At 44.3% G+C, this 24,821-nt stretch overlaps 1 protein-coding gene across 1 annotated transcript in view; it reads left to right on the top strand.

The window, feature by feature from the left end:
- ADAD1 (adenosine deaminase domain containing 1) overlaps positions 1–18,871 on the top strand; it is a 33,537-nt gene extending 14,666 nt beyond the window's left edge. The window contains exons 10-12 of the mRNA XM_074950025.1: positions 757–994; positions 12,588–12,720; positions 16,323–18,871. Coding sequence (XP_074806126.1) covers positions 757–994; positions 12,588–12,720; positions 16,323–16,436 — 485 coding nt within the window. The 3' untranslated portion in view covers positions 16,437–18,871. The remainder of the gene's footprint in view (positions 1–756; positions 995–12,587; positions 12,721–16,322) is intronic.
- The last annotated feature ends 5,950 nt before the right edge of the window (positions 18,872–24,821 follow it).

Genomic DNA, 24,821 nt, shown 5'->3' on the forward strand with positions numbered 1-24,821 from the left:
TCCTTGATGGAAGTATGTACTTCAGAGCCCAGAAAAGTCAAAGGCTAGGACTACACTACAGAGCTGACAACTGCGCCACTGTGGCGCTGCTAGTGCAGATGCTCTAAGCCAAAGGGAGAGAGGTCTCCAGTCAACTTAAATTACTCCAGCGCCTGTGAGCAGTGGTAGCTATGTTGGCCGGAGAAGCTCTCCTGCTGACATAGCTGTGTCCACACTAGCACTTAGGTCAGTATAACTTATGTCGTTTGTGGGCGGGGTGTAATTCTCACCCCCTGAGCAACATATGATATACTGACATAAGTTACAGTGTAGACAGCCTAAATTCAAATCTGATAAGCTAAATGCTTCTGTTAAATTCCTGGAATAAGTTAAAATATAGAGTAACTCCAGTGACGACAGTACAAAGGCTGACTTCCTACTTCAAAAATAAAACACCATCGTAGCTTGCATGTTTAATTAGCGTCTTGAGCAAAGACACCAAAGATAAATTGAGCCTCTAGAGAGAAGGTGGTACTTGTTGCAGATGAAGTTTAGTAAAAGCTTGTGTTGCCAATGATGATGCTGTTCTGCAGACTTATTAAAACTGTTTGTAAAGCTGAACCTAACAGTTATGAGTAATAATTCAACCTGGAACAATTGAAGCTTCTGGATTCTGAGCTCCCTTGAAAATCTGATCACAATTTACCTGGATTCTGATATTTCTGCTTTCAGTGCTGTGCCTGTGTATGGTGTTTTTTGTTTTTGTTTTGTTTTTAGGGGATGGAAACTGCAGTGATACAAGAGGACTAGAAATAGCTATAAAACAACGTGTTGATGATGCACTCACATCAAAGCTTCCCATGTTTTACCTGGTCAACAGACCTCATATTAGTTTGGTGACGGCTACACATCCAGTTCAGCTAGACTTGGAGCACAGATCTCTTAGTGTGAATTGGTCACAAGGGGACACTTCATTGGAAGTTGTGGATGGTTTAAATGGGAAAATCACTGAAAGGTTAGAATCTTTATACTATGTTCAGAATTAGTGGTGAGACTGATTACTCTGTGTATGCTTGTGCCTGTCTAAGTAATTTTATTATAACTCTCAAACAGTTCTGGTTTGAGGCCACAGTATTATAGAGTAATTGACAAGTTCTCAACTGTGACAGTGAAGATAAGCCTGTAAACTCAAGTTAGAACACTCAAGTTCCTAACTCAGGTGAGTGACTACCCTGCAAAATGTTCAAGCAGTAGTGATTTGATTAGCAGCAGAAATTGCTTGGATTAGCAACTGATCAGCTCCAGGGAGAGGAGCATTTGAACTTCAAACAACACACATGCCCCCATCTTGGCCAGCTAACTGGAGTTTAAAGCATCACTTATCTTGATCCAGAGAATTGTGTGGGCGCATGTGAGTTAAGTTATTGGTCAGGGGTACAACTCTAGTTTTACCTTGACCTAACACTAGTGAAGACAAACCCTTTTTGATGATATGCTTTCTATTCAGATAGTAAGTCAGGAGGATGTTAGGCAGCAGCTACTAAATGAGCAGGTTCAGATAACTTGCATCTAGGAGTTTTAAGAGCTGGCCTGGAGCTTGCTGGATTGTTAATGCTGACTTTCTTTTTTGGAAATATTGCAACTTAGGGGAAATTCCAGAAGACTGGAGAAAGCTAATGTTGTACCAGTATTTAAAAAGAATAAATGGGACAACCGGGATAATTATAGATTTGTCACCCTAACATTGATCCTGAGCAAAATAACAGAGCAGTTGATACAGGACTCTAATTACAGTAACGCCTCGCTTAATGTTGTAGTTACGTTCCTAAAAAATGCTACTTTAAGCGAAACGATGTTAAACAAATCCAATTTCCCTATAAGAATTAATGTAAATGGGGGCGTTAGGTTCCAGGGAAATTTTTTTCTCCAGACAAGAGACTACATTTTATATAGAGAGAGACTGTGGCAAATTGCCGGCACTACTATGATGGGTCTTGCGCTTTCTCTTCTTGGGAGAGGGTTCAGGGCACTGTTTCTTGCCCCTGAACTGGGGTATTAGCTGCCTCACTAGTGTCCTAGAGGAGGGGAGTGGAGAGGGAGGGACCCGGGCCCACCCTCTACTCCAGGTCCCAGCCCAGGGGCCCTAGGGATAGTGGTAAACCACTTGAACTAGTGGTTCCTTCCTCTGGGCTGCTTCCCTCTCCTGTCCTTCAGCTTGTGGGGCTTCCTGCTCTCCCTCTGCACAAACCAGGTGTCTCTTTATCTAGGGTCTTGGTCTTCTTAGCCCACCGCAGCACTTCTCCAAACTCTCCTCTGCTTCCCTCCGAACTGCTCTCTGCTCCAACACCAATCCACTCTGCTTCAACTCCTCCCACTTGTCTGATTGATTGAAGCAGGGGGCTTTTATCAGGTGCTCTAATTGGCTTCAGGTGCTTTAATTAATCTATAGCAAACTTTTTTCCCTTTACAGGGAATAAGGCTCTCTTCTAACACTCTCCTGCTGCCCTCTGGCCTTGCTGTATCACAAGACACACACATATACAGTATAAGTTTTAAACAATTTAATACTGTACACAGCAGTGATGATTGTGAAGCTTGGTTGAGGTGGTGAAGTCAGACAGTGGAAGAGGGTGGGATATTTCCCAGGTAATGCCTTACTGCTAAATGAGGAGCTAGTACTCGGCTGAGCCCTCAAAGGTTAACACGTTGTTAATGTAGCCTCACACTCTACAAGGCAGCATGAATGGAGGAACGGGAGACAGCATGGCAGAAAGAGACAGACACCGTGTGAGAGAGAGACGCGCATTATCCCTTTAAGTATGCTGACTCCACTCTAAGTACATTGCCTTTTTAAGTAGATCAGCAAGTAGAGCTTGGAGCTTGCTGGTAGCAGCTGCTTCCATCCTGAGCCCTGTCATGTCCCCCTGCTTCTCTGTGGAGATAAGGTACAGGAATGGGGCCGGGGGAAGGGGACACCCTGACATTAGCACCCCTCTTATCCCCCCTCCCCTTCACAGCAAGCAGGAGGCTCCTGGGAACAGCTCCAAGGCAGAGGGCAGGGTTAGCACACATCACTGGGGGGAGGAACAGTTGAACTGCAGGCAATTCATAGCCTGCTGGGCGGCTGCTGCACAGGGAACTTAGGGGAGCTGATAGGGGGGCTGCCTGTCCACCCTGGTTCCAAGCCCCCACCAGCTAGCGCCAATGGGCTTCTCTTTCTGCAAGCAGTGGACAAAGCAGGTGGCTGCCAAACAACTTATAAGGGAGCATTGCGCAACTTTAAACAAGCATGTTCTCCAATTGATCATCAATGTAACAGTGTTAACCGGGATGACTTTAAATGAGGAGTTAGATATTACCCTCTAATTTTTGGTCATCGTGGTTTTATGAAAAATAGCTCCGGTTAAACTAACTTGCTCTTTTCTTTGGTGGAATTACTAGTTGGATCAATAAAGGCAATAGTGTTGAGGTAATACATGTAGACTTCTGTCGGGCACTTGTCATGCAGATACCAAGTCTCTTTATTTAAGAAACTAGAGTGAAACAAAATCAATATGGCACAAACTAAATGGATTAAACATTGGCTAGTCTCAAAACATAATTGTGAATGGGGAATCATCAAGCAGGTTTCTACTGAGGTCCCACAGGGATCGGTTCTTGGTCCTATGTTTTTAACAGTTTTTCATTTGTGACCTAGAGGAAAACATAAAATCATAACTGATCAAAGTTTGCAAATGACCCCAAAATTGGGGGAGTGGTAAATAATGAAGAGAACAAGTCACTGATAAAGAGCCATTTGGATCTCTTTGTAAACTGGGCGCAAGCAAAAAATATTCATCTTATTACTGCTAAATGGGAATGCAGACTATACTTACAGGATGAGGCACTCAATCCTACCCCATGTTCTTTTCAGAGTCACTGCTTCCAGGATAATCTGTTGAGCGTGATCTCCTATGATGTTATTGCGAGAAGGGCTAATGTGATCCTTGAATGCATAAACAGGGCTATATAAAGGAGAAGTAGGGAGTCTGTATTACTGGGCTGCAGAAGTGTCTCCCACAGTTCTGGACATCTGGCCTGCTCTCCTCTCTCTGCATCTCAGAGAAGTGGATCAGTGTTTTTGGCCCAGCACAGTCTGGCCCTGTACCCTCTGCTTCCACTTGCTGACAGATTCTCTGCACTGGCAGCAACATACAGTGGCAGTTTCTTTTGCTCCTCCCTTCTTCCTTCTATTTTAACTTATTTGCTCAGTTTCTTGGGCATTGGGCAGCACCATTCTCCCTTCTCTGCATTCTTCCTTCTCCATGGGTATATTAACCCCTTGGGGGTTAATGGTCCCTGAGCCCCTGCTGCAGTGCAGTGTCTCTGCTGAAGGTGAGCTGTTTGGCTCTGAAATTTAAGTAGGCTCCCCTAAGTAATCCTCAGAGTAAATTTCTCCACTCAAAACTGCTGCAATACCCCTTCATTCCTCCTTTGAGGAAGTGATTAGGGATGAAAGGAACAAGGCTGATTAGGGCAAGCATGTTAAGAAGAGCGACTTCTGTAACTTTCAAAAATCAAAGGGCTCTATTGCTGAGACACCAATGGGTGGGTGCCGCTGTAGCATCCCTTATTTGGGATGTGGTTATTCCCTTAGAAGGAGAGTGCTACACTAAGAAACTTATGGATAGTGCAATGGAGGCCACTCTCAAAACGGGCTTTGAAGTTTCTTTCATCACCCTTTGAGCATCCTTGGAGATTTTGCAGGAGCATCTCTTTCCTGGCTGGAAGATCTCAAAGCCTTTAAGGACTGGGATCACCCCGACTTTGGCTTCACTTTAAAGAGAGTCTCCCTAACAACAGTGTTCGTAGCTGATGCCTCAAAGAATGCAGTGAGGTTCTCAGCCCAAGCCATGGCTTCCATTTCATTAGCCGGGGCCACCTCCGGTTCTGACTCTGCAAGCTGGATACTCTAAGCAGGGCCAAGAAGTTTACAGGCTCCCTCTCTTTTTGGAGAAGCTGGATAAAGTGATGGCTGACAATTCAGCAAAATCGAAACAGTCTCTCCCTTTCCCACTCAGGAAAGAATATATACCAGCCTTCAGACAGTTTGCTTCTTGTCCTCAAAGGTACCAGTGTAGGGACAATAATTCCCCAATGGAGAACAGTGGAATCAACATCTGAGATAAATTCCAGAGGGACTTCACCATTCCCACCCTCACAATCCACTTTGACAAAGATTGCATATGCCTCCCTCCAGTGCAGAAGCTACAAAGTAGGATATCCCGTTTCCTAGAGGAATGGTTTTAATCAACCACAGATAAGTGGGTCAGGGAAATAGTGATCTGGGGATACTTCCTCAAGCTCTAGTCTCCACCCCGTCTCATCCAGTCACCCAGATTCAACAGCCCTGTAAAACAGTCTGGTCTGCAAAGAAATATGTCATTGTCTGCATTTGGGAGTGAAAGTGTGTTCACTCAAAAGAGAGCTTCTCTGGGTTCTACTCCATCTTCTTTGCACAGAAGTGCATGGAGGGTATCTGAGCCTTTTTTGACTTCAAAAGGCTCAACAAGTGGATGAAGAAAACAAAGGGTTCACATGGAAACCCTGGCCTTTACAGTATCATCCCTGTCTTGAGGTGGGAACACGGGACTTCTTGACTTCAGTAGATCTAATGGATGCATATATCCATGTCCCCATAAGACTGTGCCATCACAGGCTTCTGAAGTTTGCCTACAACAGGAAACATCAGTACTGAATACTCCCTTTTGGACTGTCCACAGCAAAGATGGTGGTGGTGATAAGAGCCATACTCAGATTGCGGGACTTGCGTGTTCCCCTTCCTGAATGACATCCTGATCAGAGCTCCATCACAGTCAACTGTGGAAATGGTCACATCTTGGACACTGAATTTTCTTCAGGCACAGGTCTTCATCAATGCCAAGGAAAGTCCTCTGGTTCCATCCAGGAATTTATTTTCTTGCTCCAGAACTTCAGGAGGCCTACCGTTCCACTATGCCTCCAACTATTAGCACTTCTGGTGTTGTGCATAGGGAATCGTTCCTTGGGAACAGTGACACCCCAGAAGCCTTCAAGCTTTCATACTCAGATTGTAGGACCACGCTCTGGAACACATGCAAGATCAAGTACAGGTTCCAACCAAAGTTCCCTGTAAGCTGCATGGCCATGCAGCACCCTACTTAGCACCATGCAGGCCCTCAGGGAACCCTTCCGGGGACCTGCAACTGCTGGGGTAGGAACACTTTTACCTCAGCCCCAACTATGCCATGGCTGTGACATCCCTACCCCGGCCTGAACCCAGCCAGGGTGGCGCAGCTTGGACGCAGTGCCGGCCCAGCCCTCAATCCAGCCCCGGTGCCCCTTCCTGAACCCAGCCCGGGGGAGTGGCGCTCTCTCTCCCAGGTGCTGCTGCAGGGATAGCGAGCTGAGGGGTGTGTTCGCTCTCTCTCTCTCTCTCTCCACCTTAGCCCTGACGCATCATCCTGCACCCCAAACCCCTCATTCCTGGCCCCACCCCAGAGGCTGCACCCCCAGACAGAGCCCTTCCCCTCATTCCTGGCCCCACCCCAGAGCCCGCACCCCCAGACAGAGCCCTTCCCCTCATCCTCGGCCCCACCCCAGAGCCCACACTCCCAGCTGGAGTCCTCACACCCCTGCACCGCAACCCTCTGCCCAGCCCTCACACTCCCAGCTGGAGTCCTCACACCCCTGCACCGCAACCCTCTGCCCAGCCCTGAGCCCCCTCCCATACTCCGAACCTCTCAGCCCCACCCCCACCACATGCATTTTGTTACGTGCACTGATATGAAGGTGATGTGTGTCACTTAACCTCCATGTTGGTGCACATAACAAAATTATTCTGCACATAGGTGCGAAAAATTAGAGGGAACACTGGTTCCGACAGAGGTGTTCAACTCCTTAGAGTTGTGATCAGCCTATGATAATGTCTGTAAAGCTGTTTCCATCTGCTTTCCAGACCTTTGCAACCAATGTAAGCATGGAGGGCTGGAGAGCTCACTTGGAGACCCAAACATCCAGGGCCTCTTGAGCAGGGAGGAAAAGCCTCACAGCATAAACCTCGTAGATCTGAGAGTGGTCAAGCTAGCTCTGCAAAGATTCCAGCCCACCTTAGGGAGCAACCACGTGCTAGTTCAATCAGACAATATGACTATGAACACACACACATAAACCAAGAGTGGACTAGGAGTCTGATACTACATGTGGAAGCAATGAAAATAATGAAGTAGGCAGAACAGTTCCTCCTTTCCACATAAAAGGGGACCTGAACCAAAAGGAAGACAGAGACAGCAACTCCAAGTGTTGCCTTATTCAGGAGGTTTTCAGTCTTATTGTTCAGCCTCTCTTCATCCAATCCCTTCACAAATCACACAAATGCAAAGAGACAAAATTACTTCATAAAGGAGGCAGACCGCAGAACTATGGGAGTAGATGCCGTATTGCCACAAGGCCTATTTTACAAGTTTCCACTCTTCGTTACTGAGGAAGGTGATCCAGAAAATAAAATGAGAACGGATGATGGTAATACTGGTAGCTCATGGACCGAGGAGACCTTGGTTCTCAAACCTGATAAAACTGCAACTGGAGCCTCCGGTAGTTTGTACTTTTGTGACCAATCATGAAAAGGTACGCCTCTGCTGCTTCTCAGATTGGCTCAAAACAAGCTGTTTGCTAGCCAGAGGCACTTCGGGCAGGCATGAGATGATTTCTCTCCAAATAAAGAACTCCCTAGCCTGGGGGAAAGATCCACTCAACATCTGTGCAGGCATTCCTTTCTCTCACCCAGTCCCATCAGTAACTGTGACATCAGATGCATCGCTCTTGGGATGGGGAGCTCACTTCAGTGCCCTCACGACTCATGGCAGATGGACACCACCTCAAGAAGCCGGTTTCCACAACAATCTGTTGGAACTCAGGGCAGTCAGGAATGCCTACTCTCGTTTCCTGCCCTTCATCAGGGTAAATAAATCAGGGTCCTGATGGATAACATGCCCTGCATGTTCTGTGTCAACAAGCAGGGACGAGCAAAATGAAGTGTGGTGAAGTTGTGGAACTGGTGTGTAGCTCATCAGATCCAAATTTCCGTGGTCCTACCTCCCATGTGTTCGGATTATTCTCAGCAGATGCTTCTGCCAGGACTATTAATGGGAGCTACACTCTCAAATTCTCCATAGTACATTCCAAAGATGGAGTCTGCCAGAAGTGGATCTCTTCACCATCTCCAGGAACAAGAACCATCCTTTATTCTGCTCAAGATGGTGTCTGGGGCACCACTCTTTCTTCTGTCTTGGAAAAAGAGTTTGCTATATGGGTTCCTTCCACCACCACGAAGGGTGATGAACAAGATCATGAAGGGCAAAGCCAGAGCTATTCTTATAATACTGACCTGGCTGAAACAGGCTTGGGAACTTTACCTGCTTCAGGTTTGCACCAAACCGTCGTTCAAGCTTATGACCATCCCTTCTCTCCTCTCCCAGGATGGGGGTTGTGCGCTTTGCTCCAACCTAGAGGTTCTCTGCCTCAGGATATGGTTCATTGATAGTTCACCATGTTAGAATCCTCCTGTTCTGTGGAAGTGCAACAGGTGCTACTCAACACTATAAGGGAGTTAACCCGTATTTCTCTGCCATTTCTGTAAGTGAGTTTCTTCCATTGGTGGTGTCGCCTCCAACTTGTGCCTGAATCTGTGCTATTCTGTCTTTCTGAATTACCTGTAGTTATAAAATAATTAGGCTGTTAGCTCAGCTGAGGTCCATTTGGCTGCGGTATCAGTTTTTCATTCCCCAGTAGAAAGGTTCTTCATATTTGCTCAGCCGGCGTTGTCCTAGGTTTATTAAGGGTTTGGGGAAATCTCTGCCCCCAGATTAAAGACACCAACCTGGTACTTAAAGACTTCCGTGAGACTTCCATTTGAACCAGTGGCAACCTTCTTCTTTCTCCATTTATCTATGACGGGGTGGGCAAACTACGGCCCGTGGGCCGGATCTGGCCTGTAAGGGCTTTGGATCTGGCCTGCGTGATCGCCACCCCTGTGGCACCGCGGGGCTAAGGCAGGCTTCCTGCCTGTGCTGCTCCCGGAAGTGGCCAGCACCACGTCCTCGCAGCCCCTGGCGGGTGCGGGGGGGTGCAGAGGGCTCCATGCGCTGCCCTCGCCTGCAGGCACTGCCTCCTGCAGCTCCCATTGGCTGGGAACGGGAAGCTGTGACCAATGGGAGCTTTGGGGTAGGTACCCACAGGCGAGGGCAGTGTACGGAGCCCTCTGCCGCCCCAACCCCCCAACCTTTCCCGGGGCTGCAGAGATGTGATGCCGGCCGCTTCCAGGAGTGGCGTGGGGCCAGGGCAGGCTAGGAGCCTGCCTTAGCCCTGCTGCCACCCTGGAGCCGCTCAAGGTAAGCAGCGCTGGGCCAGAGCCCACACCCCGAACCCCTCCTGCACCCAAGTCCCTGCCCTGAGCCCCCTGCCACACCCTGCACCCTTCTTGCACACCAGCCCCTTGCCCTGAGCCCCCTCCCGCACTCTGCACCCCTCCTGCATCACATCCCTGAGCATCAAGCAGGTCATTCCTGCCCAGCAAACAAGCAGGACATAGAGGTCATAACATTGGGCTACACTTTCCATTTTATATACCTACTTTCCTTCCATTTCCCTTCCTGTCCCTCTTCAGGACCCCTTCTCACAAGCTTTTATTGAGACAAGAAGTGGACTCTTTCCTTCAGTTATGATCAATACAGCTGGTACCACCTCTTCACAGGGGCAAAGATTTTTACTCAAAATATTTATTTGTGCTAAAGAAAAATGGAGGGTGGAGATTGATGTTGGGACTAAGACTTCTAAACAAGTTTAAGTCTTAAAGCAGGGGTTCTCAAACTGGGGGTCATGACCCCTTAGGGGGTTGCAAGGTTATTACGTGCAGGGTCGCGAGCTGTCAGCCTCCACCCCAAACCCTACTTCACTTCCAGCATTTATAAAAGTGTTAAATATTAAAAAAAAAAGAAGAAAAAAGAAAGAAAAGTATTTTTAATTTATACGGGTGGGGGGGGTCGCACTCATAGGTCTGCTGTGTGAAAGGGATCACTAATACAAAAGTTTGAGAGCCACTGTCTTAGAGGTTCAGGATGGTGACTCTGGCAGCTATAGTTCCTTCACTGGAGGAGGGTATTTGGTTTTCAGCCCTTGACCTATTTCTATATAACGACACACCTGTCAGAGAAAATACCTACACTTCACTGTATACCAGGCTTATTTCCAATACGGCCTTTCTTCAGCCACAAGGGTGTTCTCAAAGTTTCTGGCAGTAGTGGTGGTTTACCTCTGATGAGAAGTGACCCTAGTTTTCCCATGCCTCAAAGAGTGGCTACTCAAAGGCTATTCCTACAAAGCACTGTTTTCTTCAACTCAAACAGCCTTTGCTCTTGTCTAGGAATTGGGGCTCCAGCTGAATACAAAAAAAATCACTTTTACGCCTGTACAGAAAATAGCTCATAGCGGTATACTTGGATTCATTGACATCCAGGACCTACCTTCCCACAGACACATTCATAATTTTTTTGGGTCTGGTCAGGACAATTCAGGAAGCCCTTGGCCCACTATAAGGAGTTGTCTGCATGGGGCTGGCCTTATGAGTGGGTGATGTACGCATCTGCCGAGGTCTCCATGGTCAGGGGGTGGGTGCTGTGAGAGTGCCGCAAGCTGGCGAGCCTGGGCTGCCAGAGTTGGGGGTGAGTGCAGGCAAGCCCAGGGCTCGAGCCAGGCAGGGGGTGGAACATAGATCCAAGGGGTACATGATATCTGCTCAAACACTGTGAAGGTTGATCTCTGGGTGTATTATCACTTGTTACGATGCAGCCAGCGTTCCTTTCTTTCTTCCCCTCCCACCAAAGGGTGATAGTACATTCTACCAGATCATAAGCAACATCCATAGCATTACTTGGGAACGTGCCAGTATCTGATATTATGTAGGGCTACTACATGAGCTTCTGTACATACATTTTCTAAACATTACACCTTGATCCATGCTGCCCGATGTGGCACTTGGTAATGCAGTACTGTCCTCAGTTCTACATTCAATTTTGAAGTTCCCTACTCCCTGTGGGGCTACTGTTTCGGTGAAACCTGAAGTGGAGCACTCATAGGGATGCTACTCAAGAAGAAGAAGAGGTTATTCATCTTTTGTGATAATTGTTGTTCTTCGTGATGTGTCTCTCTGTGGGGGCTCCACTACCAGCCCTTCTTCCCCTCTGCATCAGACTGTTCTCTGTGGGATGTTCAGTTGGAGAAGGAACTGAAGACAGTTCACCTGCGCATCCCTATGTAGCCTCTGAATGCAGCACAAGGAGGATTAGAAAAGAGCGCAGGCTGAACAGATGCTGCCAACGGAAAATCTCCAATCAAAAGCTTGAGAGGCACATGAGAAGCTGGGAATAAGTGATGGGGAGAAGCTGGATCACTTGATTACCTGTTCTGTTCATTCCCTCTGGGGCACCTGGCACTGGCCACTGTCGGAAGACAGGGTACTGGCCTAGATGGACCTTTGGTCTGACCCGGTAGGCCCTTCTTATGTGCACCTGAAGCGGAGCATCCATAGACACACACATTTCGAAGAACTGCAGTTACTGCACAAGGTGAGTAACTGCTGCTTCTGGCATCAATAATTAAAGAAGGATGTTGATAAACTGGAGAGGGTTCAGAGAAGAGCCATGAGAATGGTTAAAGGATTAGAAAACATCTTTACAGCAATAGACTCCAGGAGCTCAGTGTGTTTAGTTTTAAGAAAAAAAAGTTAAGGGGTGCTTTGATTAAAGTATCAGTTGTGTGCAAACCTGCTTGGGAACAAAAATTTGATGATGGGCTCTTCAGTATAAAAGACAAAAGGTATAACAAGATCCAGTGGCTGGAAGTTGAAGCTATGCTAATTGAAACTGGAAACAAGACACAATTTATAACATGAAGGGTAGTTAATCATTGGGACAACTTACAAAGGGTTGTGGTCGATTCTCCATCACTGAAATGTTTACGTTGTGTGGATGTTGTTCTAAAAGATGTACTCTAGTCTAGTTCAAACATGAATTAATTCACGGAAGTCCTATAGCCTATGTTATACTGGAGTTAAGACTAGATGATCATAATGGTCCCTTCTTGCTTTAGAATCTATTAGTCTACGCTAACCGCATCCTTCCTACAATTGGGCGCAGTTTAAGAAGCAAGATTGTCAGTGAAGCACCAAAATATGAAATTAAGTAATCCTCCTTTATTGAAATTAAGACGCTCTTTTCTCCCCTTTATCTCCCATCAGCAATACAACCTTGAAGAGATTGAGTATACGCAATAGTTTGACTAAAACCAGTAGTATCTCTGATCTGGTAGATTACAGGATTGAAAAGATTTGGCCAACCTTCCAGTAGCTGTAATTATGGAGGTTTATACTTTTTGATTCCATTGTTCATTTCTGCTCTAAGTGGAGAACATATCACCTACATAATTTGAAACAGATAATCTTTATTTCAAATGTGGTAGCTGGAGCAAATAGAAACTGGATTGAATAAAAGATTTCTTAATTTGACTCATTGCTTTTTTCCCCCCCTCAATTCTAGTTCGCCATTCAAAAGTGGCACTTCAATGGCAAGCCGTCTTTGCAAGGCTGCAATGTTAAATCGTTTCAAACTGGTCTCTAAGGAAGCAAAAAGAAATGATTTGCTTGAAGCTAGTACATATCATGAAGCAAAGGTAAGACTAGTTAAAGAAAAAACAGTAAATGACATTTTAGTGATCACTTTCAAGGTGCAGATAGGTGACAAGGAAAGATTTCTAGTATGCTGGAGATGTTATGTGAATGGTTGAGCATTTCTTACAGCAGTAATGACCTTTGTCTCAAAGGCTTGCAAATTGATTATTTGCAAGTGAAGTTGTGATGGGGCCACTCACCTCTCGTAAGTGTCTCCTATCAGTTGTGTGAAAACCTGCACACTCACTCTCTGCTCCTGGTGCCCCATGCCAGCTGTTAACCTCGTCAGATGGATCGTCAGTGGCCCAGCCCTCCGGTCAAGTCACACACAGTCAACATGCATGAAGGAATCCCTTCTGGGGTAATAAAGGTCCAACAGGGCCAGTCACTGTGCCCTTGTCGTTACCTGCAGTCCTGTCTCTGGGCTCAGATCTCACCCCTTCTGGGCTAGCTTTATCTGTCCCTGCCTTGTTATCGAGACATTTTGTCTTTAGCCTTTCTGTGGTTTCCCAGCTCTCAACCAACCCAAGTCACTTCTTAACTTGAGTCCCCTTTCGGGGTAGCAAAGGTTCAACGAATGGTTGCCCCTCTTCATGGTCTTCAGCCCCACCCATAGGCCTGTTTATAATTCCCAGCCCCTTTCTTGGGTTTTCTAATCCAGAGTCTTATCTCCTACCTGGACACAGCTCCAGTGGCTGGTGGGGGGAACTGGACCTGCTAATTACTCTGGATCCCTACCCAGGAACCCTATAGACAGCAGCCATGTACTGCTTCCTTTACTTGGTTGCTGCTGCTGTTCCTTGGCTGCTTCCCACTCAGTCCCATCACCTTCATCCATTACCTTAGGATAAAGTCCTTGGGTTCTATTTGTCTTGTTCCCTGTATGCGCAGGGTCTCCCCCAGGCCTCCTTGCCCGGAGAATCTTTCTGTCTTATCTCTTCTGGTCCCAGCCAGGAACTGATCTGCTCAGGCCCTGCAGCACCTTTTAATTAAGCCTGCTATTTTCTGATTTGGCTGCTTCCCTGCAGCCTTTCTAGACAGGGCTGCAGAATCCACCTTTATTGACTAACCTAATTGCCTGTCTAACCTAATTACCTTCTATGAGGAGATAACTGGCTCTGTGGATGAGGGGAAAGCAGTGGATGTGTTATTCCTTGACTTTAGCAAAGCTTTTGATATGGTCTCCCACAGTATTCTTGCCAGCAAGTTAAAGAAGTATGGATTGGATGTATGGACTATACAGTGGGTAGAAAGCTGCCTAGATCATCGGGCTCAACGGGTAGTGATCAATGGCTCCATGTCTAGCTGGTAGCCAGTATCAAGCGGAGTGCCCCAAGGATCGGTCCTGGGGCCAGTTTTGTTCAATATCTTCATTAAAGATCTGAAGGATGGCGTGGATTGCACCCTTAGCAAGTTTGCAGATGACACTAAACTGGGAGGAGTGGTAGATACGCTGGAGGGTAGGGATAGGATACAGAGGGCCCTAGACAAATTAGCGGATTGGGCCAAAAGAAATCTGATGAGGGTTCAACAAGGACAAGTGCAGAGTCCTGCACTTAGGACGGAAGAATCCAATGCACTGCTACAAACTAGGCATCGAGCAGCTAGGCAGCAGTTCTGCAGAAAAAGACCTAGGGGTTACAGTGAACAAGAAGCTGGATATGAGTCAACAGTGTGCCCTTGTTGCCAAGAAGGCTAACAGCATTTTGGGCTGTATAAGTAGGAGCATTGCCAGCAGATCGAGAGACATGATCATTCCCTTCTATTTGACATTGGTGAGGCCTCATCTGGAGTACTGTGTCCAGTTTTGGGCCCCACACTACAAGAAGAATATGGAAAAATTGGAGAGCGCGCCCAGTGGAGGGCAACAAAAATGATTAGGGGGCTGGAGCACATGACTTATGAGGAGAGGCTGAGGGAACTGGGATTATTTAGTCTGCGAAATAGAAGAATGAGGGTGGATTTGACAGCTGCTTTCAACCACCTGAAAGGAAGTTCCAAAGAGGATGGATCTAGAGTGTTCTCAGTGGTAGCAGATGACAGAACAAGGAGTAATGGTCTCAAGTTGCAGTGGGGGAGATTTAGGTTGACTATTAGGAAAAACTTTTTCACTAGGAGGGTGGTGAAGCACTGGAATGCGTTACCTAGGGAGGAGGTGGAATCTTCTTCCTTAGAGGTTTTTAAGGTCAGGCTTGACAAAGCCCTGGCTGGGATGATTTGGTTAGGGATTCGTCCTGCTTTGGGCAGGGGGTTGGACTAGATGAGCTCCTGAGGTCCCTTCCAACCTTGATATTCTATGATTAATTTTTGCTTCTTTTCTGGGGCTGGGTGTGGTAGGACCACGAGGCCTCCAGTTGGGGGCCTCAGAGGGCCCAATACACCCCATAACAGAAATCCATGAACTATTAGTTATACTGAAATTCTGCAGGACTTAACCTTGATAGTTGTTGTAAAGTTAATGTTAGAAAGTCCATACAAAACTGTTCCTTAAGGTTACAAATTGAGAAGTATCTTTTGTTGGGTTGAAACTTTCACATTTGATCTCCATCCACAAATGGCTGCCAACCATTTCCTCACAATGGCTAGCTTGATATTGACATTAGAAAGTTCTGCAGGCTTTTGTTCCACTCTTAGCACTAGAGAGATGCTTATTTTGCGTAAGTATAGGCACTGTTCTCCCAGGGAATACGCTGGTGGGAAAGGGATATCAACAGAAGTGGGGGAGAAGGTGATAATTCAACATCAGAATTTGGGACTGAGCATGATCTTATGTTTTTGGGCTGAGAACACTGAGGGAGCACTAATTGAAGAAAGAATGCTGTTCTTACTAGCTGTATTATCTTGGAACTGTGATGCTATGGTAACTCTCTTCTCTTCTCCCCTCCCCCCCCCCCCCTCCATGCAATAAATAGACTACTCGTAATGAGGAGCATACTGAGATTAAATTCCTATCCTGCTGTAAAGTTGCTGGGGAAAGCTTGCTCGTTCATAGACGTGCTGAGAAGCAGAATATCTAGTCTCATTTCAGATGGTTAGGTTTATGCCCTCCCAGGCATTCAACCATTTTTGTACCTTAGCCCTTCCTATTTTTTTCCTGAGACAAGATACGTATTTTCTCTTTTTTCCATGAAGCTGCACATAGAATTTGCTCTTCTAACAGATGTTATGATGACTTTTGTCAGCGTTGGCTACACTTTATTTCTATAAGAATTGTTAAATTAGATATCCTGCTAAACCTTTTCAATGGTTTCAAAGCTACCATTGTAAATTTACCTGGTTTTAGATTCATGCAATACATAGCTAAATACTAGCATGGCGTAGAGAATGAGTAGTTAAACTGATGTTGAGAAACATGAGATTAATTTTACCAAAAAACAATTTTCCTTTTCCAGTACATAAAAGCATATAATTTCTTATCGGTCAAATCCTGTTTTTCCCTTTGCCCGATCTGCTGCATTTCTTGTTTCGCATTCAATGAACAGTGGCATCTCAGGCATGTTTCAAAATCATGTTTTGCTATGGAATATCCTAGAGGCACAATATATTAAAAAGGGCAAATCTTGTGGCCATCTGTAACAATTTTTTAACTTTTGTTTCTCTTTAGATTAAGTCAGCACCCTACCAGGAAGCTAAACATTTGCTGAAAAGCTACTTTCAGCAGCATGGCTATGGATCATGGATTGTGAAGTCTCCACATATTGAACAGTTCACCATGTAACTACAAAGATGATATATTGGTTTTTATGACCTATTTAAATAAAAAAGTTAATTTTGCGAGTAAAATATTTGGATATTGTTAATCTTAATCTTTCAAATCAGTGCTATTTACAGGAATAACAAGTGAATGGCTCAAAGACTTTTATTGTTAATTTAAACACAAATAGTAGACTACCTCTTGTAACAAATAAGTCTTACTCAAGATACCAGTGATTGTCTAAGATAATCTCACAAAGCTGCTATTAAAGAGTCTTATCTGTATTCTTTTGTGGTGTTCTCTAAAGACCCTGATTTTTTTCTGTCAAGTTTGCAATGTCACAGATTATACATTGACTTTCCTGCTTCTCAGATGTTTCTTCAGTGAAATTTCTGTGAAATTTGGCTTTCTTCAGAGGATGCTATTAATGTGCTTTATTATTTAGTTGTAAGAGTGAAACAAGTTTTGATCTCCGAAATCAATGTCACTAATTCAGTGAAAAGTGACGGTTGTTAATACTGGCTCTGTGCATCTTTTTTTGAGTTAATTTAAACCAGTCTTCTTTGGAATGCCTTAATTTAGGATTAGCCAATGGAACACTGTATTATACAAGTCAGTGCAGGAGGATAATAAAAGCTTACTGAATATTTAGAGGTAAAACTTCAGTATTGTTAATGTCAAACTTTTACTTCTCAGAAATGATACTTTTGGTGTTTATCAACGTTGAGCATTTTAGCTTCCTAACTTTCAGTGAGTTTAGTAATAGTGGAAAAGTGCACGATTGATAGCGTTGGACAATGAAGTCTTTAGCCACTGTAAGTGTTGCATAAGTAATGGTGAAAGTTTCCCTGTATTGCATTGATGATGAGCTTTGCTCCTGGCATGGGAAATAGGCCTGGTACTTTCCTCTCATTTAGCTCTCTGAAGCCCACAATGGGCTTTACTAGCTTGGCTGAATCCTTTGAGGACTGGGATTACAACCCTCTTCGGTCTTTTTCCTGTACCCAAGATGTGTTTAAAAGTTCTGAATTAGCTTCCTTCAGAGTCAGTGTTCAGTTTCTTGGTGAAGTACGTGTGAGTGAATGAGATAATTTAATGGGTTAAAGAGTTGTTTCCTGTTCTAACATTTTATTGACAAATTATCAAGCAGAGGAGATCCCTACAGTTTTCTTTTATCTAGGTTAATGTTAGATTAGCTCCATTAAGTAGCCCCGTGGTTGTTTTAAGCAGTACTGCAATTCAAGCTATCTTGTCTTATAAAAATGTTGTGCCACACTAAGTAGCTGCAAAATTTTATAATTGACTCAGCAGCTGTTTTTCTCTTTCTGATCAGTGTGTCCCAGAACAGATCAAAATCTGTCTTTATTCCCTCAAAAAAGCCACAGAGGTCCCAGACCATGTGTTATGTTGTCTTCTGAAAGCAGATCAAAATAGTAAAACTGCTGTGCATCCAGTGTACATAAATCACATTTGTTTTTACACCAAAATCTCATTTAAGCTGTTACTGTCTTTAAGTATTCCTTCCCTATCGCACTAATTTTTTCAATTCTTCATATTATATCATCATATAATCTTTCATATCAACAATGTCTTGACAGTTACTAGGTGTTCTGTTCCAGACCAGCAGTAAACATTTCCCTCATTTATTAAAGAGCTTGTTAAATGGAAACCCATAGAGATAAGACTGGGCATATTTTAGAATCACATTAGCTCAAACTTTGTATATTCAGAAACAGTTACAGTATTTTTATTATCTTTCCATCATTGGCCTCATTAGAAATTTCAAGGTCGCAAATGGTATTGTGGTATTCTGACATAGGCCTCTCTACAAGTAATTAGCGTGTTTCCTCCAACTCATTTCTGTAGGCTACTAACAGATGTCAGTGACTTTAGGTCACTGGTACCATTGTGGGGTATAGTCAAAATAGTGACAAAAGGGTGAAAAATGCTGGGCTCCATTATAAGTCTATTAAGCAGATTCATTCCCTAAATGTAAAGCATTAGCTGCAAAACTGTTGGCCAAAATGGGTGTATTTTCCTTAAGTTACAGTAGTAATACTGATTTATTTTCAAAAAAGAAAATTTAAAAGGGTGTTAGTTAAATACCTACTCTTGTTTTATGTTTTTATAGAATGTTACTATACTTTAAAAAATAACAATCAGTTTAATTTTGCTGTTTGACTTTTTGTGTTTCACTCAAGATGCTGAAAGCTGGACTTATGTTTAGTCAGTTTCATTTTGTACTCCGAGCGCAGTGCTGTAAAGTGGGTTTGAGCTTGGTGGAGGAGGAGGGGTATACTAAAACAAAAGCCTGTTTTCCATTTTTGTGTGTGTTTATATCAATAACTGCTTGTATGTGGTTGAGTAAAATGAACAGTAGGGCCTTCAATAAAACCAAGAGTTCTATCAGATGTGGGTTTTTTATTTTCTTGATGTAGGGAAGATGGTTTTAAATAAAAGCTTTTTCTCAGAAGTGAAATGTCAATGAATTAACACTTCCTGTCCTTACTGAATTGTTGAAAGTGGTACTACTCTACCAGCACTTCTCATTAATTTTATTTTTCATTTTTTTCATTTCCCTGATTTGTCATAAAAAAAAAATTTTCATTTCCCTGATTTTTCTTTTTTTTTCTAATACACAGCTTCCCTTTTGATGTAAGGGGTAATGCTTCTCACTTTTGGAACTTGGAAGCTCTCCAGTGTTGTTGATGGGCACTTTAAGACCAAGCAATACCCGTCCCCTCAGGTCACCAGATATTCTGCCTCTGGCAGCAGAGTAACTTGGCAGTTCAGTTTCTCTCCACCACTGTCATAAATATAAAGGGAATGGTAAACCCCTTTAAAATCCCTCCTGGTCAGAGGAAAAATCCTCTCACCTGTAAAGGGTTAAGAAGCTAAAGGTAACCTCGCTGGCACCTGACCAAAATGACCAATGAGGAGACAAGATACTTTCAAAAGCTGGGAAGAGGGAGAAAAACAAAGGGTCTGTGGCTGTCTGTATGCTGCTTTTGCCGGGGATAGAACAGGAATGGAGTCTTAGAACTTTTAGTAAGTAATCTAGCTAGGTATGTGTTAGATTATGATTTCTTTAAATGGCTGAGAAAGGAACTGTGCTGAATAGAATGACTATTCCTGTCTGTCTCTCTTTTTTGTAACTTAAGATTTTGCCTAGAGGGATTCTCTATGTTTTGAATCTAATTACCCTGTAAGGTATCTACCATCCTGATTTTACAGAGGGGATTTCTTTACTTCTATTAAAAGTCTTCTTGTAAGAAAACTGAATGCTTTTTCATTGTTCTCAGATCCAAGGGTTTGGGTCTGTGGTCACCTATGCAAATAGGTGAGGATTTTTACCAAACCTTTCCCAGGAAGTGGGGTGCAAGGGTTGGGAGGATTTTGGAGGGAAAGATGTGTCCAAACTACGTTTCCCAGTAAACCCAGTTAGAGTTTGGTGGTGGCAGTGGAGATCCAGGGACAAAGGATAAAATTAATTTGCACCTTGGGGAAGTTTTAACCTAAGCTGGTAAAAGTAAGCTTAGGAGGTTTTCATGCAGGTCCCCACATCTGTACCCTAGAGTTCAGAGTGGGGGAGGAACCTTGACAAGTTCAGTTTCTCTCCACCACTTTGTTTATAACGTCACTTCATGAAAATTAATAAAAAGTAGACACTTCATTTCAGCTTATAGCTCCTCTCGCGCGCGCTCGCTCTCTCTCTCTCTCTCTCTCACTGAGGAATCCCCACAACACTGAGACTTTAACCCTGTGGTACTGTATCTCTCTAGCAGGCTCCCTCTGCCTCCGCTAGGGTATCAGAGAAGCACTGCAACGCAGCAAGCTACATATAAGCAGCGCAGTATTTATAAAATTCAGCTTCCCCAGAGTCTGAGGTGTGGCTATGCTGTGCTGTGCGCCAACCCTAGCATTGCCAGGTCATGGGGTTCTGAGTTGGACCAGCATGCTGGGGTCTCGCCTCCCCCCCCCCCCACATGAAGCTACCACTCCCCCATTAGAAGGCTCAAGCAGGAGCAGGAGAATTCCAAAGAAGAAAAGAACACCTTAAAACGCTGTAAGGGGTGTGGCTTGCAAATTCCAGAGACTCTGGGTCCTAAAAAGACGGTCTCCCCAATTCAGAAAAAAAGTAAATCATTTTTAAGGAACAAGTGGTATAAAAATCGGGTTTGTACCATCAGAATGGGAAGGCAAAAGAGAAAAGTATGTTTGTGGAGGCTGTTCTTATGTAAAGACGTTACGGATTTAAGCTCCCAGGTACCGCTTTGAGTTGGTGTGTCCTGGTCTGTGGGGAGCTGGCTTCTGATGATGATCTTGAGGATTTGGAGGGTTGTTTGAAAACCAGAAGAATAGGTTCAGGAAAGATTTCTTTCAGGATCAGGCCCATATTGAGTAGGGGTTGTAGCTTTTTGATGACACCTTGTATGAGTTCCAGAGTGGCATGGTAGGTGATTGGAGGGCGTTTTATTTCTCTATTGAAGCAAATTCTATCAGTATTTAGGTGGCCTGTTCCATGATGTGATCTGCTTCTCTACTAGAGTGTCCTATAAGACAAAAACACCCTGTACGTGAACACCTTATCTGACCTATCAGCCTTCATCCTCAAAGGAAACCTGCACAACACTTTTTCAAAAGATAAGCATGGGAGCTTAAATTCACAACTTGTAGACACTAAAGAATAGACTGAACAGAGACACTGGATTTATGGCTTATTACAACAATTCGTAACCCACCTTTTTGTCTTCTGCCTCCAGAGGTGTTAACGGGCCGCTTTACCTTGAATGGCCCCTTTCAGTATGTACTAACTACTTATGCTAAACAATCTGTTCCACCTTGCATTTAGCTGTGATACTTGGAGTACCTTCCCCAGACCTGAAGACAAGTTGTGCGTGGCTCAAAAGCTTCTCTCTCAAAAACAGAAGTTGTCCCAAAGTTACGGCCTCCCTACCTTGTGTCTCTAAAGATAACACAAGCATTTATGTGAGAGAGCTTACAGTTCCTGTACAAGATCTGTTCCATTGATCTACCTTCTGCACCCAGAGTCTCAAGGAACACCTTGGAAGTAGTTGCAACAAGCTCAGGTCACAAGATACACATTTATGTCCATCCATGAACAACATTCTAATTAATGTCCTGCCCAGAGAAACAGACCAACTCATAACTTGCCAAGTGCTGGAAATGACTCAAATTAATCAATAACTTTTTGAGGCCATGAACAGAGCATTGTTCAACCAAGTATCAAAATAAGCATAGCTGTGGACATAACTTTACACTATAGCAAAGATTCAAAACTTAATCATATTAGTGATCTTTCACAGAAAAATGTCTCCAGTGGCAACAAGTACCAGGTGTCAGTGTCTTTCCCTGAGTGTGTTTTCACAAAATGTGCTTCCAAAAAGTCTTAATGAGGCATGGAACCAGTCTCAAGATATAATGCAAAATTAGACGACATTCTGAGATCACATCCAAATGTGTGTACAGGAGAGTACAACATCCTGAAAGTCCGCCCAATTTTCCCTCTAGGACCAGTGCATCAGGCCAAGGATGTGTGTATAGTTCAGTAATACTGTATTTAATAGTGCCTCATATCAGCTGCTTCAGAGGAAATGTGTGAAGCCCCAAAATGGGTAATTTGTAGAATATGCCAGTAGGGGAATTTCTTCCTGTCGTAGTTTTGCTCATTCCCTGAAGCATGAGGGTTTATCACTTCTAATTTTAATTTTACCTAATATAATTGTTTATCTTAAATGTCTAATCCTCTCAAATCCACCAAGCTGTTGACCTGAATGACGTCTACTGGCAAAGCATTCCACATTAACCATGCTGCATGTATCATATTTTTATTTTTTTATATTTGCTGCCTTTCTATTCTATAAACTGCACCCTGCTTCTTGTCTTACAAGGATAAAAAGGAGCACCTGGTTTACTTTTTTTTCTCTGCCAGTCATTGTTTTGTATATTGATATATTCCCCTCTTCTTCATCTTCTCTAAACAACTGTCCCAATCTTATCAGTCTTTCCTCACATAGAAAGCTTTTCATAGCCTTAAAATTGTCACCCATTACCCAATCCCTAATTTTTACAATAATGTTTTGAGAATGTGACCAAAATGGAATATAATATCCCAAAAGAGCACGTAGCATTGCTTTTTATAATTATATTATTTTCCATCCAATTTCTTATGTTGTAATATTTTGTTTACTTTTGGATTGTTACTGCATATGGAGTAGAGATTTTCATTGAGCTCTCCACCATGATGTCCAAATCTCTTTTCTGACCAGTTAAAATTAATTTAGAAGCTAGCAACGTGTACAAGGAGTTTAAATGATTCCTTTCAATGTGTTACCACTGATTTGGTGTCCCATCTTAAGCTGTTTTGTCAAATGTCCCTGGATCCCATTGAAAAAATATTTCAATGACCTCTGTAACTCAGGTTCTCCCTGCATTTGTTTTTAGCCCTTTATGCTAGTCCCTGTGAGTGGTCCAACTCAGGTGTGCATGCGCCTCTTGAGCCCTTTAGTGGAGATTTTCAGCTAAAAGTATACATTTGGCCTGCACATGTGCTCTAAGCAGGCTGTATAGGGGCGTGTGGGTGAACTGCCCTGAGTTCTTTCTCAACTGCCTGGGCCTTGAGCATGCCTTGGCCTTTCCATTTTTTTCCTTAGTGTTAAGATACTTAGTCTAGCAGTTGGTAGGATAGCTATAGTTAGTTTGTATAGGTCGTGATGGATTGTTTTGTTTTTCTCTTCTTTTTTCCCCTCGAGGAATCTTGTTTTCCTGGCAGGGAATGCCAGGCTCGCCAGACTTCAAGTGCTGCCTCTCCTGCCAGTGAGCTATTCCTATAAGCGACAGTCACTCTAAGTGCATCCATTGCTTGGGGCAGTTCCATGTTTCCCAGAAGTGTAACTTCTGTTTGGCCCTCAAGTCTAGGGCAAGGAAGAACAGGAAGATGAAGCTAAGACTGTGATAAAATACACCCTGGAACCACAACCAGGTCAGGAAACCCCACTGGCACTCGCACATCTGTCCCAGACAGATCCAATCTGAGGGACAAGCTTCCCCTAAGGAAGGGAAGATTGTGGAGGCTTCTGGGAAGTCTTTCACTCCAAGGAGCCAGCTTCAAAAAAACACTAGGTTCCTGGCCAAGTATGTTGTTTCCCAGGGTATCATTGAGGCCAAGGACTCTGCCACGAAGCCCCACAGCTTCAAGGAGAAGAGACATGACTCTGATAGGGCCCTGATACTCTCTACCAGCAAGGAGAGCGAGCATAGGGCACCATCGAGTTTGGCCCTGCTAGTGGTAGTGTTATGCCCCTTAGACTGCATCAATACCAACAGCAGGGTTATGTATGGGCTGGTGCTGATGGGTATCAAATCCACCAGTACCAAACAAACAACGATGTCATCTTCAACTGCAGTGCAGTCATCATCGTCAGTACTGTCTGCTTCAGTAACAGTGGCCTTAACTACTGGATTGGTAACAGATCCCTTCTTGGTACCATAGGCATTCCGATACCCTAAGGACCTTTTGGTATCAAATGAATAGGAGTCTCTGGTTCTTATGGGTATCAAGCACCTTTCGGTACTGAGACCCCAATCTCTGCACTACTGTCCTCATCACTGCAAGACTGTCCACTTTTTTCAACTGGCTCCCCCACATAGTATGATGGGTAAGAAGATAAAGGAGACTCCCAATCCTCCTCTATTTCAGTCAGCAGTTCCACAACATACCACTTCAGGAATCCCTTTTCAGTTAGTCAGGGAGAATCATACTGGTCACCAAAAGTGGTGGAACCAACCCTGTATGTCACCTTCACTTCCATATGGACCACAATGGCCATACTGGGACTCCTGGGCAGCCTATCGACAACAGATTACAAGACTACCAGTACCATCTTGTACGGAGACCAGGGTTATGCAACCTCTCCCTTCCTAACCAGTCGTTCCCCCCACCTTCCTGAAGACATTTGAGGAGCAGGAGGCTAGTGCAGAAGAGGAGGCCACCCATGAAACACCACTCTCCTCTTCATTGCCAAATGAGGCAGTCAGGCCTCCACCATCTTCGCGACTTGGCGACTTCAGGTAATTTCAAGACCTCATTAGGAGGATAGCAGACAGTCTTCAGATTACTCTTAAAGAGGTCAAGGATCCATGACACAAACTTCTGGATATCTTGCAGTCAGTAACACCCTCCAGAGTGTCATTAGAGATCAGTGAGGCCCTTCTAGATCAGGCTAAAACAGTGTGGCTAACATCTGCCACTATTATGCCCATTTGTGAAAGAGCACTTGTGAAGAAAAGATTGTGTTTTTGTTTTTCCAGCATCTACCTAAGTCGCCAGTGGTGGATGTGGTAAATGTGTGGGGTAGACAACATTATTCTAGGTCTACCCCTTATAGG

The sequence above is a fragment of the Natator depressus genome, chromosome 4 (assembly GCF_965152275.1).
Source record: "Natator depressus isolate rNatDep1 chromosome 4, rNatDep2.hap1, whole genome shotgun sequence".
NCBI lineage: Eukaryota > Metazoa > Chordata > Testudines > Cheloniidae > Natator > Natator depressus.